The 16,080-nt window shown below is 36.3% G+C and overlaps 1 protein-coding gene across 5 annotated transcripts in view; it reads left to right on the top strand.

The window, feature by feature from the left end:
- The window catches only part of CEP350 (centrosomal protein 350), a 168,221-nt gene that overhangs the window by 124,115 nt on the left and 28,026 nt on the right, over positions 1–16,080 (top strand). For 4 of the 5 annotated variants that reach the window (XM_032160857.2, XM_032160858.2, XM_032160856.2 and 1 more), the window contains exons 28-32: positions 4,184–4,306; positions 5,413–5,612; positions 8,862–9,073; positions 10,920–11,064; positions 14,408–14,568. In XM_032160857.2, coding sequence (XP_032016748.1) covers positions 4,184–4,306; positions 5,413–5,612; positions 8,862–9,073; positions 10,920–11,064; positions 14,408–14,568 — 841 coding nt within the window. The remainder of the gene's footprint in view (positions 1–4,183; positions 4,307–5,412; positions 5,613–8,861; positions 9,074–10,919; positions 11,065–14,407; positions 14,569–16,080) is intronic. The other variant, XM_032160862.2, reaches the window with a different exon arrangement.

The raw sequence follows: 16,080 nt of genomic DNA, 5'->3' as shown, positions 1-16,080 counted from the left end.
TATGTAAATTATTAGATAATTTTAAGTAGTAGAATAGATTTCGCTATAGAAAATCAGACCTAAGCTACATTTTCTTTTCAGTCAGAACTATCTGTATCTTCATTTATCCTCCTGTTTTTATATTATTAAAGATGCTAAAGTACTCAAAGGAATCCATTTTAAAATGTAAAGCACTATGTTCCATTTTTAATTATAACAGTAATAGAATTAAAAACCCAGAAGGAATAAAATGATTTAAGGTATTAAGTTTTTTGTAAGTTTTGTTTTGGGAAGAGTAAAAAGTAGTGTTTTAGTTTAGGTAGTCTCAGTAGTTTGGAGATACATAGCAATGCATAAGGATTCACTAATAAAGCAGCAATAATTTTCTTCAAGATCAGTACAAATAGAGCAGTGATGCTTAACTTTTTGGGGATCTTGAGTTTGCTTGTAAATCAGATGAATGTTTTGGAACCTTGCCTCAGAAAAATGCATGTACACACATATATACAATTTTACATGCAATTCCAGGGTATCCATGGACTCCTTGGTATTCCAATGGAGAAACTAATGATAATGGAAGCACAGTAACATCCTAAACAAATATAGAACTGTAAATGTTTCTTCTGTGAAGGTATTAAGATTTTGTTTTCGATATCTTTTATAATGAAAGCATTTTTAGACCTAGGAGTTGCATTTAAAATTTAGATTATAATTTTATTCAAATTATAGAATGATTTTATAATCTGTTAGAATGCAGGCCACAATTACATCAGCTCGGTGGGCAAAAAAAGTTCTCACTTAACGTCACATGGTCTAGCAGCCACATGGTCTGGCAGTCTTTTGAGGTACAAAATGAGTGGAAATATTACAACGGAGAGTCATAAAATGTTAAATTGGAAGGGCTCTTAGGGAAGCCATAAAATATAGTCCCTTTGTTTTACATGAAGAAATTGAGGCCCACAGAGTTTATGTAAATTTCCTCAGGTCACACACACACAGCAGAATGGCAGAGCTGAAACTAGAACCCTGTTCTCCAGAGTTCAGCTAGCTAAAGTCAAAGTTAAGTTAGCATATCTGCTTTCAACCTCATAGATTTTTTTAAAACCTAAATTGATGACTTAAAGTTATCTTCATTAGAAACTGATCCTTCTAAATAGTATTTTGTTGAAATTAGCAAAGTGCTAGATGGCTAATTACTCGAGTTGAATAGCTGTACAGAGCAAGTTCAGAGTGTGAAAGTGTGACTTTAAAAGTGAATTAAGGCCGAGTGCCGTGGCTCACGCCTGTAATCCCAGCACTTCGGGAGGCCAAGGTGGGCAGAACACGAGGTCAGGAGATCGAGACCATCCTGGCCAACATGGTGAAACCCGTCTCTACTAAAAATACAAAAATTAGCTGGGCGTGGTGGCACGTGCCTGTAATCCCAGCTACTCGGGAGGCTGAGGCAGGAGAATCACTTGAACCAGGGAGTTGGAGGTTGCAGTGAGCCAAGATCGTGCCATTATACTCTAGCCTGGCGACAGAGCACAACTCCATCTCAAAAAAAAAAAAAAAAGTGAATAAAGCCAGGCACGGTGGCTCATGCCTGTAATCCCACTACTTTGGGAGGCCAAGGAGGGTGGATCACCTGAGGTCAGGAGTTGAAGACCAGCCTGGCCCACATGGTAAAACCCCGTCTCTACTAAAAATCCAAAAAATTAGCCGGGCGTGGTGGCGCGCGCCTATAATCCCAGCTACTCAAGAGGCTGAGGCAGGAGAATCTCTTGAACCCGGGAGACGGAGATTGCAGTGAGCTAAGGTCACACCATTGCACTCTAGTCTAGGCAACACGAGTGAAACTCCATCTCAAAAAAGAAAAAAAATTAAAAAGTGAATTAAGCTGGGCGCGGTGGCTCAGGCCTGTAATCCCAGCACTTTGGGAGGCCAAGGCATATGGATCACCTGAGGTCAGGAGTTCAAGACCAGCCTGGCCAACATGGTGAAACCCTGTCTCTACTAAAAAAAAAATACAAAAATTAACCGGGCATGGTGGCAGGTGCCTTTAACCCCAGCTGCTTCAGAGACTGAGGCAGGAGAGTCGCTGAACCTGGGAGGTGGAGGTTGCAGTGAACCGAGGTGGTGCCACTGCACTCCAGCCTGGGCAACAGAGCAAGACTCCGTCTCAAAAAAAAAAAGAGCGAATTAAGTACTCATTAGTTCCTTAAGTTCAAACATTTTAGAAACATAATGATTTCCATACTAGACTAAATCTGTTGTATATCTTATTCTTGTCCGGTGTTCCATTACCATCAGAGGACTTGTTGGGGAAATGCCTTGACATCAATCAAAAGCATTTTGTATTAGTCGGCATTTATGTCTCCATCATTCACAATTTTTATTTCTTTCCTATGTAGCATCTTGAAGGATTATTAATTCTATTGTGAAGTAATGCTCTTTCATCTCAACTTTATTCAGCGTTTAAAGGACACTCCTTATAGGATGTATTTATATTTAATAAGGAACATGTTTATGGAAAGAAGTTCTAACTTTAAGTTAAACTTTTCTTACTCTGTTTTTTAAACTGTTTTATTTTCATTTTCTATTAGTTATTTCGTTCATCATTCCTAAACTAGAGCTTTTGAATATGCTTAATCTTTAATAGAGGAAAATTATTGTTCTCTGTGTTGGGCTAGAGAAAAAATTTAAATTGTATATTTTTAAAGTTTATTTCACATGTTCCAATATTTTACTTTTTGTAATAGGTCATGCATGCATTTAGCAGTTATACACTTAAGAGGGTGGGTAATATTTGAATGTTATGAATAGATTTTTTGAGCCTTTTGCCAAGTGCCTTTGTTTTGCATAATATTTTGATAATTGGCATCAAAATAAGTTTATTGTACGTTCATAAAGAATGGCAAGGAAGATTGTAATGTCTTAACTTGAAATTTAGCAAACTATTTTTCTTGAATTTCAGTGCAGAAAATCAAGGCAATCCAGATATGAGAGAGAGAGTGTGTGTGTGTGTGTGTGTGTGTGTGTGTGTGTGTGTGTGTGTGTGTGTGTGTGTGTGTGTGTGTGTGTGTGTGTGTGTGTGTGTGTGTGTGTAAGTGAAGGGGAAATGAAATACTAAGTTATATGTGAGGAAACAGACATTAAAATAGTCTGTTATCTAAAAATACACATAGGCAAGATTATACATAATTTTAAAAATCCAAGTGAATGGCTGGATTTATACCTAGATTTTCTCACTTCTGTGACATACTGACATTACTCCTTGCCCTTCCAAGGCAATAAATGTTGCCTTGATCTACAAGTTATTGTCGTGTGCATGTGAACAGGAGCATGCTCTGTCAAAGAGAATTAATCTTTCCAAAGGTACTACTAGACTTTTTAATCCATACACACACTCACGGATCTATTTATTATTACAAAAGAAGAAAATTTGTTTTTTTTTCCTGCTTTTATAACTGTAAAATGGAATGTTCTTCTTACCTTTAACCTTATGATTGAGCTGTCCGTATCAGTTTTTTTTCTACTGACTATTTATTGGGACTAGCTCACTTTATTAATTATGCATCCCGATATCTTATAGAATGGGTAGTGTATTTCAATATTATTAATTAAGTGGGCCTTTGTTAGATATAAAGCAAAATACCTCCAGTAGGTCCTGTTAGCAGTAAGTTTTATATTGTAGAGGTGAACAAGGTATTTTTGTGTAAATCAGTACTAAATTGTATTATTTTCAAGCTAGATTGTGATGGTAAGGTTAAGTAAGGCAAATGTAGTATTTTAAAATACATGACAAGGTACAGATTAAAAATCACTTGCTCAGGATTACATATGTGTGTAGCGTTGCTGATGTACTAGGTTCATGGCCATAATTGTTGTACTATCTGTTAAAGCTTAATTGAAAACTAATTTAGTCCCACAATGTACTTCTTATTACTTTACTTACAAATAAGTAAATTTAACTGAAAATATATATGGTGGTTAAGCAACATGTGAGAAGAAAGGCATGTTTATTCAGGAATCATTGGTAAGATCTATAAAAATACACTTTTAAAAATGTCACACAGAGTGTAATGCCTGCTTTAACTGAGTCACTTATAATGTTCTTCAGGAAGCATATTAAAAGTCCTTCACTCAGCTCTTACGCTTTCCCTTTCTCATTCTTCCTGCCTCTTGATCTCTTGGTTTTAAAATCTTCCTCCTTATTTTGTAGACACTGCTCTCCTGTTCACTACTTCTTCTCTGTCTTTACGTCTCATCACTGGGCCTCTCTCAGTGTCTGTTTTCCCAACCTTCATCCCAAATTCCAGCTGTATATCTACAACCAGTTGGTCAGGTAACTTTGCACCTTTTTCAGTGCACTCTTTGATAGAGCATGCTCTGTTCTTTTTGTTTGTTTTGTTTGCTTTTCTCTCTCTCTTTTTTTTTAATAGCCTGGAGGCCTCTTGTCAAATGTCCCATAAATTTTACCTTTTGTTTTCACATTAATTTGACATGATGATTGCTCAAGGAGTGACAGTTCTTCTTGTGCTTTTTAGAAAGTGTTTGTGCGATACATGTATGCATTTTTCTTGGTTAGCTACCACTATAGATGTAATACTAGTAGTATGAGCAGCCCACATTTTATTTAGCTGTGGCATCTACATTCGAAGATGGTTTATTAGTAGCCTCTAAACTAAGTAATTTTTCCTAACTTAGTAATTTCTCCTAACCCTTTGGGCCTAAGCTATCATTGGCTATTTAAAGTTCAGAAATCAGGTTAAATTGAGAATTTGATGCATCCCTTTACTCAAGTAAATAAATAGTTACGTTTATATGCATAAAACATGGACTGTGGTACTCAGTATTCTCTCCATGAAAAAAAGATTTACCACTTGACATTGTATCTCTTAGGTAATGGAAGAAACAAAACTCATTAGACCTGAAACAAAGCCAGGCAGAAATTTAAAATAAAAGTAAAAAAGGGACATGAACATGTTTTTTGTTTGCTTGCTTGTTTTGGGGCTTTGGGGGTTTGTTTTTTATTGTTGTTTTTGGTATTTGTTGTTTTGGGTTTTGTGTGTTTTCTGGTCTGAGCCTTCAGAATAAATTCCTTACATCTTCTGTTATGGAAAAGAATAACCTACAAAAAATGAACATCTAAATATGAACATTATCAATTATGGTTGTCTAGATATTCTGAAGGTTTTTTTTCTGAATATACTGCTATTTTTCCTTTGCTAACTTTACAAACCATTATGAGTAAAACATAAATTCCCTCATTTTCTGAATAAGTTGACTCATGAAAGCTTCTATTATCTCAAGCTTTTTTCAGAGAGAAGAGTAGTATGAATGTTCTGCTTTTGCACAGCTTGTTGATAAGGTGGTGAGTGATAGAGCTCTCAAAGTGATCTCTGCATATAGGTTTGTTCTCTCAAACTGTTCTTCATGGTGTGACCATAGGTTTCTGACAAAGCGGGAGCAAAAATTAATGCAACGGCGACAACATGCAGAGGAGCTCCTAGAGTGGAAGCGACGTTTAGATGCAGAAGAAGCAGAAATTCGTCAAATGGAAAAACAAGCTTTGGCTGCCTGGGACAAAGAATTAATAAAACCCAAAACTCCTAAGAAAGAACTGGAGGACCAGAGAACAGAACAGAAAGGTAATAAATACTAACTCTGTTCACACTACAAACTAAAGCCTAACATAATTGAAAGATATATTTCATTACTTTTAAAAATGTGATGCTGGGTGCAGTGGCTCATGCCTATAATCCCAACACTTTGGAAGGCCAAGGCCAGAGGATCGCCTGAGGCCAGGAGTTCAAGACCAGCCTGGATGACATAGGAGACCCCAATTCTACAAAAAATTAAAAAATTAGCTGGGTGTGGTGGTACATGCCTATAGTCCTAGCTACTGAGGCAAGAGGCTTGCTTGAGGTCAAGGTTACAGAGAGCTATGATCACCACTGTGCTCCAGCCTGGGTGACAGAGTGAGACTCTGTCTCTAAAAATAAAATATAATTAAAATGCAAATGATTGAGGTGATGCAAATGATGAGAAAGATGATGTAACCACAAATGCTGGAGAAATTAGAAAGATAAAAAAAATTGTGGCCAGGCGTGGTGGCTCATGCCTGTAATCCTAGCACTTTGGGAGGCCGAGGCAGGTGGATTGCCTGAGCTCAGGAGTTCGAGACCAGCCTGAACAACACAGTGAAACACCGTCTCTACTAAAATACAAAGGAAATTAGCTGGATGTGGTGGAACGCACCTGTAATCCCAGCTACTCAGGAGACTGAGGCAGGAGAATTGCTTGAACCCAGGAGGTGGAGGTCGCAGTGAGCCAAGATCGCACCACTGCCCTCCAGCCTGGCAACAGCGAGACTCCATATCTCAAGGAAAAAAAAAAAAAATTGTAATAACTTTATTCCAATACAAACTTGAAAACTTAGAAGAAATGGCTAAATTCTTCTAAAAAATACAACTTACCAAAGCTTACTCAGTAAGATAAGAGAACCCTCCTGATTCTTTCACCAGTAAAGGAATTGTACCCCAGTAACTAAGCATCTTTTTACATAGACCTCATCCATCTTTACCAGTATACTAGATTAAAGGGGGGGGAGGGGGGGACCTGGTATAATTCTTTACTTTTCCATAGAATAGAAAAAGAGACATTTCTCAACTCATTTTATGAGGCTAGTATATAAGTTTGATGTTATGTCCATAAAAGGACAGTATCAGAAAAGGAAAGGCCAATCTTACCTATCCTGAATTGTATATTAGCACACCAAGTTCAACTATATATGCAAATCCTAATACTTAATGACAGAGTGGGATTAGCACACATTAAAAAGTTGATAATGTGGTGAATTACCTTACCCAGATTAAAGGAGAAAAATTGATCATCTCAATGGATTCAGAAAGGCATTTGATAAAATTTAAAAAGCATTTGTGGGCCAGACACACCTGTAATCCCAACACTTTGGGAGGCTGAGGTGGGTGGATCACTTGAACCCAGGAGTTCGAGACCAGCCTGGGCAACATGGTAAAACCCTGTTTCTACCAAAAATAAAAAAAATTAGTTGAGCATGGTGGCACACACCTGTGGTCCCAGCTACTCAGGAGGCTGAGACACGAAAATCACCTGAGCCCAGGAGGCAGAGGTTACAGTGAGCTAAGATCATACCACTGCACTCCAACCTGGGTGACAGAGTGAGACTCTGTCTCAAAAAAATGAATAAATAAAAATAAAAAGCATTCGTGATAAAAATAAATAAACCTCAGATCATAGTAGCCATAGAAAGGAACTTTCTTTACCTGATAAAGGGTATTAACAAAAACAAAAAACCAAATCTATAATGGATACCATACTTAATGATAAAATATAGAAAATTCCTTTGGATTTGGAGATAAGACAAGGAGGCTTATTTTTAGCTCTGTTCAGCATTGTGTAGAGGTCCTACACAGTACATTTAAGGCTAGAAAAAGAATTAAAAGCTGTAAGGAGTGAGAAGAAGCAAAATTCTCGTTACTTACAGTTAATAAAGCTACACACATAGGTAATCCAGAATTTACATGTTAATTATTACAATTAATAAGTGAGCTTAGCAAGGTTTCTGGTTATAAAATTCATATATAAAATTCAATTGCATGTCTATAGATCAGCAAAAATTGATTAGAAAAATATATTTTTTAAAAAAGATACAAATAGAAACAATAATAGAAACAAAAAATATGAAATACTTAGGAATAAATTTAACAAAAAGTGTACAAGATCTTTATATAGAAAAATTTAGAATTTTATTAGGAGACGTTAAAGAAAACCAAAACAGCCTGGGCACAGTGGCTCATGCTTGTAATCCCAACACTTTGGGAGGCCAAGGCACGCACATCACTTGAGCTCAAGAGTTCATGACAAGCCTGGGAAACATGACCAAACACTGCCTCTACAGAAATATTAGCCGGGCATGGTGGCGCAGGCCTGTGTAGTCCCAGCTACTTAGGAGGCAGAGGCAGGAGGATTGCTTGTTCCTGGGAGGTCGAGGCTGCAGTGACCTGTTCATGCCACTGCACTCCAGCCTGGGTGACAAAGCAAGACCCTGTCTCAAAAAGTAAAAAAAAAAAAAAAAAAAGAAAGCCAAAATAAATGAAACATTATTCCATATTCACAGATTCAGTGTCATAAGATATTAATTCTCCTTAAACTGATCTGTAGATTCAAGACTATTTACATCAGAAACCCAGCAAGGTTTCTTCATAGGAAAACTTTGACAAGCTCATTAAGAAATTTATATGAGGCCGGGCGTGGTGGCTCACGCCTGTAATCCCAGCACTTTGGGAGGCCAAGGTGGGTGGATCACCTGAGGTCAGGGTTGGAGACCAGCCTGGCCGCCATGGTGAAACCCCATCTCTACTAAAAAGACAAAAATTAGCTGGGTGTGGTGGCATGTGTCTGTAATCCCAGCTACTCGGGAGGCTGAGGCAGGAGAATCGCTTGAACCCGGGAAGCGAAGGTTACAGTGAGCTGAGATCATGCCACTGCACTCCACACTGGGCAACAAGAACGGAACGCCATCTAAAAAAAAAAAAAAAAAAAACATGAAAGAACAAGGACCAAAAAGCAAAGACACTACTAAAGAACCACAAAATACGGAAACTTACTTTACCATATATCAAGACTTCTAAGGTGTAGTGATTAAAATAATAACATTTGCACAGAGAGAAACAAATAGACTGTGAAATAGATAACCCAGAAATAGACCTGTGCATCTATGGAAGCTTTGACTCTCCTGTTTGTGGGAGGCAAAAATGCAATGAGTAATAATATGCTAAAAACAATGTTTATCAGTGTAATTTTCCCATTGACCAAGATTGTATATTTTTTTTCTGGTTTTCACCCTCTCTTTCTAGAAATAGCAAGTGAAGAGGAATCTCCAGTACCTCTGTACTCTCATCGAAACAGTGAAAGCTCCATTCCAGAAGAATTAGGCAGCCCTGCTGTTGAATATGTACCATCTGAGTCTATAGGACAGGAGCAGCCAGAGAGTCCAGATCACAGTATACTTACTGAAGAAATGGTTTGTTCACAGGAACTAGAATCTTCTACCTCTCCTAGTAAACATGTAAGTTAATGTATATTTATATCTTAAAGATTCTCTAGAAAAAAAACTGTCTGAAAGGTATATTAGCAGTTATATTATTGATATTAATGACAGTGTTAACTGTCACCATACTTGTAACATATAGGATATAACATTTGAATAGAAATAAAGCTTTTCATTTACAAATATATGAATTTTGGCATTAGTGGAGGTTATAAAATCATGTGATATCAAGTCTGTTAATATTGAGGGAATAGGAACTTCTAAAGTCTTTATGAAAAACAGTTTGTAGGAACAACATAAGTTCTTTCTGAAATTTGTTTTTTACATAACAAAAACAGTAAGATCTTAAACCACACCAGAGTACCTTTACTGTAACTGAATTAATAACTTCTGTATAACTCATAGAATAAAATAATGATTTAGCCTCTTAAAGGCAGGTCTGAAACAGTTACTGATTTTAAATTAAAATAATGGCCATTATTAGACTGAGATTTTCTACATTGTCCTTAATTGTGTACTTTATAGAAAATAAAACTAGCTGGTAAAAACTCAAGATAGAAACTTAACTCTTTTTTTTAAAATATAGCAAATAATTAGCATAACAGTATTATAAATATTTAGTATACTGTGGTATACTAAAGTATACACAGATGTTGTTAAAGCCTCTTTATGTTTAAAAAAAGATCTGCCCAAATTCAGAATGGAATATTCTTTGTCGGAGCCTTCCATTTTTATTGTGATAGAAAGAATTAATTTTATTTCCCCATTGATAAGTCAATCAGGTTCATTTGTGTTACAGCACCTAGAAGATCTAGAAGAAAAACATTTTTTATTCATTGAAGAGCCTATTCAATATTATGTTAAAAAATATTTCAATGTCCTTGTGCACATACTTGAAATCAGCATTTTTAGGTTATTAAAGGCTTTTAATAATTACGTTAGTGGTTTCTTATTTATTATATGATAATATTAGACTTATATAGATAATTTACTTGTAGCATTATCTATTATTTTGTAAATTTCTACCTTCCAGGAATTTACAACCAAACTGCCTTTATACAATCTTAAAAGTTTATTAGCTCTTATAAATCAATTAGATTCTACCTAGCATTGTTATTGATGAGGCTCGGAATAGCCACAAACTGATTGGCTATTAAAAATTGGAGCTTTTTTCACAAGAAAATATATCAAGGAAATCAAAACTAGTATATCTTAAAGTGGTTTTTATAATAAAAGCGAATATTTATTAAGTGTTTGTTTACGAAGTACTTACCAAGTGCCTTACGTGGATTATCTCATTTAACCCTCGCAAGAATCCTATAAAGTAGATACTGTTCTAATCCTCAAGCTAGGAAATTTGCCCAAAGTCACAGGGATAGGAAGTGATAGTAGCTAGCAATCAAATCAGGCCTCTCACTTCCACCTGATGTCAGGATAGAACTTTTGTCTTTTGTTCTCTTGTGGGCAAATTTCTTATGCTCTGTTTCTTCCCTTCCTCTCTCCTTTCTGTAAAAGTAGTACATACTGAGTATTTTTAAAATTAAAAGAATGGAGGGGGGGTAAGTATCACTGACACAATAATCACTTCTAATTTATTGTAAAACTTTTTAAAAGCATGCCCTTTTATAATTTTTTTCTATGCCTTCAAAAAAAATGAGGTCTTATCCTTTTTATAATTTGTAACCTTTTTTTAAAAATCAGCTTTCCCAGGTTGAATAATTTGTAAACTTTTTTCACTTATGTCTTAACAGTTATCTTAAATTATTTGTAAATATGATCTTTATATGGCTAGTATGTCAAATTTTAAATAGAATTTTACAATTATATCACAAAATAGTTTCCATTTGGTTTTCTGTTTGAACAGTCACTTCCCAAAAGCTGCACATCTGTGTCAAAGCAGGAGTCTAGCAAAGGAAGTCACAGGACTGGAGGACAATGTCACCTGCCTATCAAGTCCCATCAGCACTGTTGTAGTTGGTCAGATGAGTCATTATCTATGACACAGTCAGGTAAGACTAATCATGAAGAGTTTTTATTTGTGTTGTATTTGAACAGCCTCTACTCTAAAAGGCTTCAAGGAGTTTGTTGACCTTAGGAAGCATATGTAGACAGACAGTGGTGAGTTTATGTAGGATTGTGAAGAAGATTAATACCATATTGAATATTGCCATATTGAATATATCGAGTTAGGCGTATTCAGTGTATTGCTTTTTTTGTTGTTTTTTAAGACGGAGTCTCACTGTGTCACTCAGGCTGGAGTGCAGTGGTGCGATCCTGGCTCACTGCAACCTCCGCCTCCCAGGGTCAAGCGATTCTCCTGCCTCAGCCTCCCGAGAAGCTGGGATTACAGGCACCCGCCACCATGCCCGGCTAATTTTTGTATTCTTTTTTTTTTAGTGGAGACGAGGTTTCACCTCGTTGGCCAGGCTGGTCTCAAACTTCTGACCTCAAGTGATCCGCCCATCTCGGCCTCCCAGAGTGCTGGGATTACAGGCGTGAGCCACTGCACCCGGCCCACTGTACTGCTTTTTGAATTCAGTTTTAGTTTTGAGAGTAAACATTTAGTAAAGGAAACATGAAAAATGTTATTCTTTGGTTTTTTTTTTGGTAATTGATTATGGGTTGTACCCTTTTGTTTTCCATGTGTCAGACAATTATAAATCATGGAATTTTCCTACACCCAGATTTACAGCTCTTCTTTCTTCTTTGAGTAACTATATAATGTTTCAAAGAATAGATGTACCATAATTTATTTAACTGTTTCCCTAGTGATGGCTATTTAGATTTTCTTAAATATTTCACAATTGCAAATAAAGCTATAATAAACATCTTCATGTAAATATTTACACACACATATATATGCAGTCATGCATCACATCACATCCAGGATATGCTCTGAGAAATGTGTCATTAAGCAATTTCATCATTATATGAACTTCATAGAATGAACTTAGACAAACCTAGATTGTGTAGCCTTACTGCACTCTCAGGCCGTGTGGTATAGCCTCTTGCTCCTAGGCTGTAATACCTGTACAGTATATTACTATACTGAATACTATATGCAATTGTAACACAATGTTAAGTATTTGTATATCTAAACATAGAAAAGGGGTAGTAAAAATATTATGACTCGTGTGTGTTATATCATATATCATTTATATGTGTGTTTATCATATATGATAAAAATTCTTTTTGTATATTTCGGTGTGGAATAGATTCTTAGGAATAGAATAATTGAGTCAGGCCAGCTGAAGAATGTTGTCTCATATTTCTCTGTGGAAATTTACTAATGTTTTTATATATTTGCTTTTATGTACGTTGGTGAAAAATTACTTCCAAGAAATTAACATGTCAGTAGAAATAAACTTGAATACTTGGAAACATGGGTTCTTATCCTGGATCTCTTACTTACCGGTGACTTTCTTCAAGTTTCTTTGCCAATACTGGATTATCTTTTTCATTTGTTAGCAACGGAATAATGTTTCAACCATCCTTGCATGAGTTATGCACCAAGGATTAATAATAATATTTGTAAGATACTGTTTTATTGGTGACACTTATTTAAGTAAGAATAAATGGTTTTAGAAAAGTAGCTCTGAGGTTTCTAAACTACAGATTCACTACCTATTCAAAATGACATTATTTATATTCAGTATTTGTAGAAGTGGTAGATATTAATGTAGTAGAGTTATAATGCCTTTACTTAAATGATGGGAGAGTTTATCAACCAAGCTAATATAATCAGTGTGTGTCAAATAATCACAAACTCCCGCCTCAGCCTCCTGAGTAGCTGGGACCACAGGCGCATGCTCCCACACCTGGCTAATTTTTGTATTTTTGGTAGAGATGGGGTTTTGCCATGCTGCCCAGGGTAGTCTCGAACTCCTGACCTCAAGCAGTCTGCCTACCTTGGCCTACCAAAGTGCTGGGATTATAGGCATGAGCCAGTGCTCCCGGCCTGCATTTGGTTTCTTTAGTACTTAAAAACATAAACATTTTCCAAGGTCTTTCATCTAAAAACCCCAGGTTTTTCATCACCTGCTATTAAATTTTCTACCATAGATGGTAAATATATTTTTTATTGAAAATCACTGCTGGCATATACAATTTTTTAAAATATTAATTTAAAATAGTTATTTTGGGGGCAAAATTGAAACTAAGCCTGTAAGTGTAGTGGTCTACAAAATCTTATCAAAATAATAATAATTTTGGAAGCACATAAGTAAAATATTGAGCCTTGCCTGTGCTAAGGACTCAGTATGATGCCACCACTAATATAAAACAAGCCTAACTTTCCTAGTATGTCTTAACTCAGTGTCATAGAAGTGACAGGATCTCAGATTTTATTATTTCTTATTCAGACATTTAGATCACACTATTAAAAAGACTAATCTTTTTGCATTTAAATAACTTCCATAACTAGCTCTTACGCAGTTTAACCTGAAGTAACTGATAAAATCCTGGTTTTTGATGTGATGTTAAGTCTGAGTCTTAAGATTTGTGTATGATATTATTTCTGTTGTAAGACTATTAAATGTCTCACTCAACATTAGTATATGGAAATGACACCACTGTGTGATTGAGGGAGGTGTGAGGAACAGTAATTTTTATACTATGTAATTTCCATGTGTAGTGAAATAAGCAGTGTCTTTAAATGATACCTGTTTGTTTTCATAGCATGTGTATGACACATTATAATGAAATATCTTTTTCATGTTGTTGCTATGAGTAGACATCTTGTGTATGTGAACTGTTGGAAAGAAAAGATTTAACTAGCTTCATTTCAGTTATTTTAAATATTTTGAGAGCTTTCAAAGAAAGATTACAGCAGAGTCTATTTCTTTATAATTTCTCTCTTTTTAATGTGGTATTAAGCCATCAGGTAATGAATCACAAGCAATTTGAAGTGGTAAAACTCTAGTTTGATTTTAATATGACTTAACTATTAAATTATGTATTAATAACTAAGGCAAAAGACAGTTAAATGTGATTATCTTGTCACCAGAAGTAATTTCTTGCAGAATATCCAAATTTCATCAATCTAAAAATTTCTCAACTTCCGGCTGCATGTCTTACCAAGACATCAAGATTTATTTATAATTTCAAGTAGTACAATTAGAAAGTAAAAATAAATAGGAGGAACCAAGCCAAAAATAAAGTGTGTGTGGCGGGCAGGGGTGCAGATTATAGGGATGCATTTTAGTAATAAATTTTTTTCAGAAGCTCATATTTTAATTATTAGATTGGCTTTATTTAAATGGAATATTACATTACAGCTTTTTATTAGTAGTTACTGAGTTAACATTATGCTTAAATCAAAATTATAAATAAAAGGTTTTGTATCTCTTTCAGAAACTACATCTGACCAGAGTGATATCGAAGGTAGGATCAGAGCTCTGAAGGATGAGTTGCGGAAAAGAAAATCAGTTGTGAACCAGTTGAAGAAGGAACAGAAAAAAAGACAAAAGGAGAGACTGAAAGCCCAAGAAGCCAGTCTGATCAAGCAGTTAGAGGTTAGACATAGGAAGCAAGGGGTTTAATATCAAGGCTAATGTGTACGTGATGTCTAAAATGTTTTTAATGTTGTTAATAAAGTAATGGATTAGGATTCTTTATTATTAGTGTGGTGCCACATTTTATTCTCTTAAAAAAAATCTGAGGGTATCTAAGGACATTCTTGCTTAAAACATTAAATTTTATTTTATTTATTTATTTTTTTTGAGATGGAGTCTCGCTCTGTCACCCAGGCTGGAGTGCAGTGGCGCGATCTCTGCTCACTGCAAGATCCGCCCCCTGGGTTCACGCCATTCTCCTGCCTCAGCCCCCTGAGTAGCTGGGACTACAGGCGCCCGCCACTACACCCGGCTAATTTTTTGTATATTTAGTAGAGACGGGGTTTCACTGTGTTAGCCAGGATGGTCTCGATCTCCTGACCCCATGATCCTCCCCCGCCGGCCTCCCAAAGTGCTAGGATTACAGGCATGAGCCACTGTGCCCAGCCAAAACATTAAATTTTAAATTTAAATATTAAAATGACAAGTATTAAAATAAATATGAAAATTGGCTCCACATATAGTGGTGTGTTCCTGAAGTCCCAGATACTCAGGAGGCTGAGGCAGGAGAATTGCTTGAAGCCAGGAGTTTGAGGCTGTAGTGCACCATGATTGCACCTGTGAATAGCCACTGCACTCCAGCCTGGACAACATAGCAAGACCTCCACCTCTAAAAAATAAATATTAAAGTATTAGATTTTTTTTTTCTAAATAAGAAAGATTAGGCCTTTGAAAGAAAGATTGGTGTCTATACCCTCGTAAGCAGAGAACTATTAGATAAATAATTTTAGCTTTTGGAATTGTTGCTGCTTCCCTTCCCCCTTTCCTCTTTCCTCTTCCTTCCCTCTTCCCTGTCCCCTTTTTTTCTCCTTTTCTTTCCTCCTTCCCCTTCCCCTTTCCCCTTTCCCCTTCCCTTCCCCTTTCCCCTTCCCTTCCCCTTTCCCCTTCCCTTCCCTTCCCTTACTTCACAGAATGGTGTTTCATGCCACACAACCTATTAAATAGTACAACTCTTTGTACTGTTTGAATAGCTTCTAAATGATAACTCAACGTGAATTTTCCCCCAAGCTGTAGCAGCCTTCCTGATTCTGTCCCAGACTGGGAACCTGGTTTTGATGTCTTCCTTATTCTGTTCTTTCCTGTCCATTCAGTCACTAGTTCTCATGGATTCTTCTATAAAGTTTCTTGTTTGTCCCTTTCCATTCCTACTGCTTCCAGGCTAGCTGGGGCCCTTATGACCTCTTGCCTCTACTGTCTGCGTAGTCTCTTAGATGTTCTGCCTCACACTGCTTTTCTATTACACACATTCTGCTTCTCTATTACACACATTCTGTTTCTCTATTACACACATTCTGCCAGCCTGGTGTTCCTAGAACATGACATTCATTGTAGAATCAGACTGAATCTCCTACTCATTGCAAGAATCCCTTCTCATCTCATCACCAGAGAACAGCATTCAACATCTACCTGAAC

This window comes from Hylobates moloch, unplaced genomic scaffold, assembly GCF_009828535.3.
Source record: "Hylobates moloch isolate HMO894 unplaced genomic scaffold, HMol_V3 SCAFFOLD_8, whole genome shotgun sequence".
Classification (NCBI taxonomy): Eukaryota; Metazoa; Chordata; class Mammalia; order Primates; family Hylobatidae; genus Hylobates; species Hylobates moloch.
The sequence above is the reverse complement of the archived record's forward strand: the minus strand, read 5'-3'. Positions and strand labels throughout refer to the sequence as shown.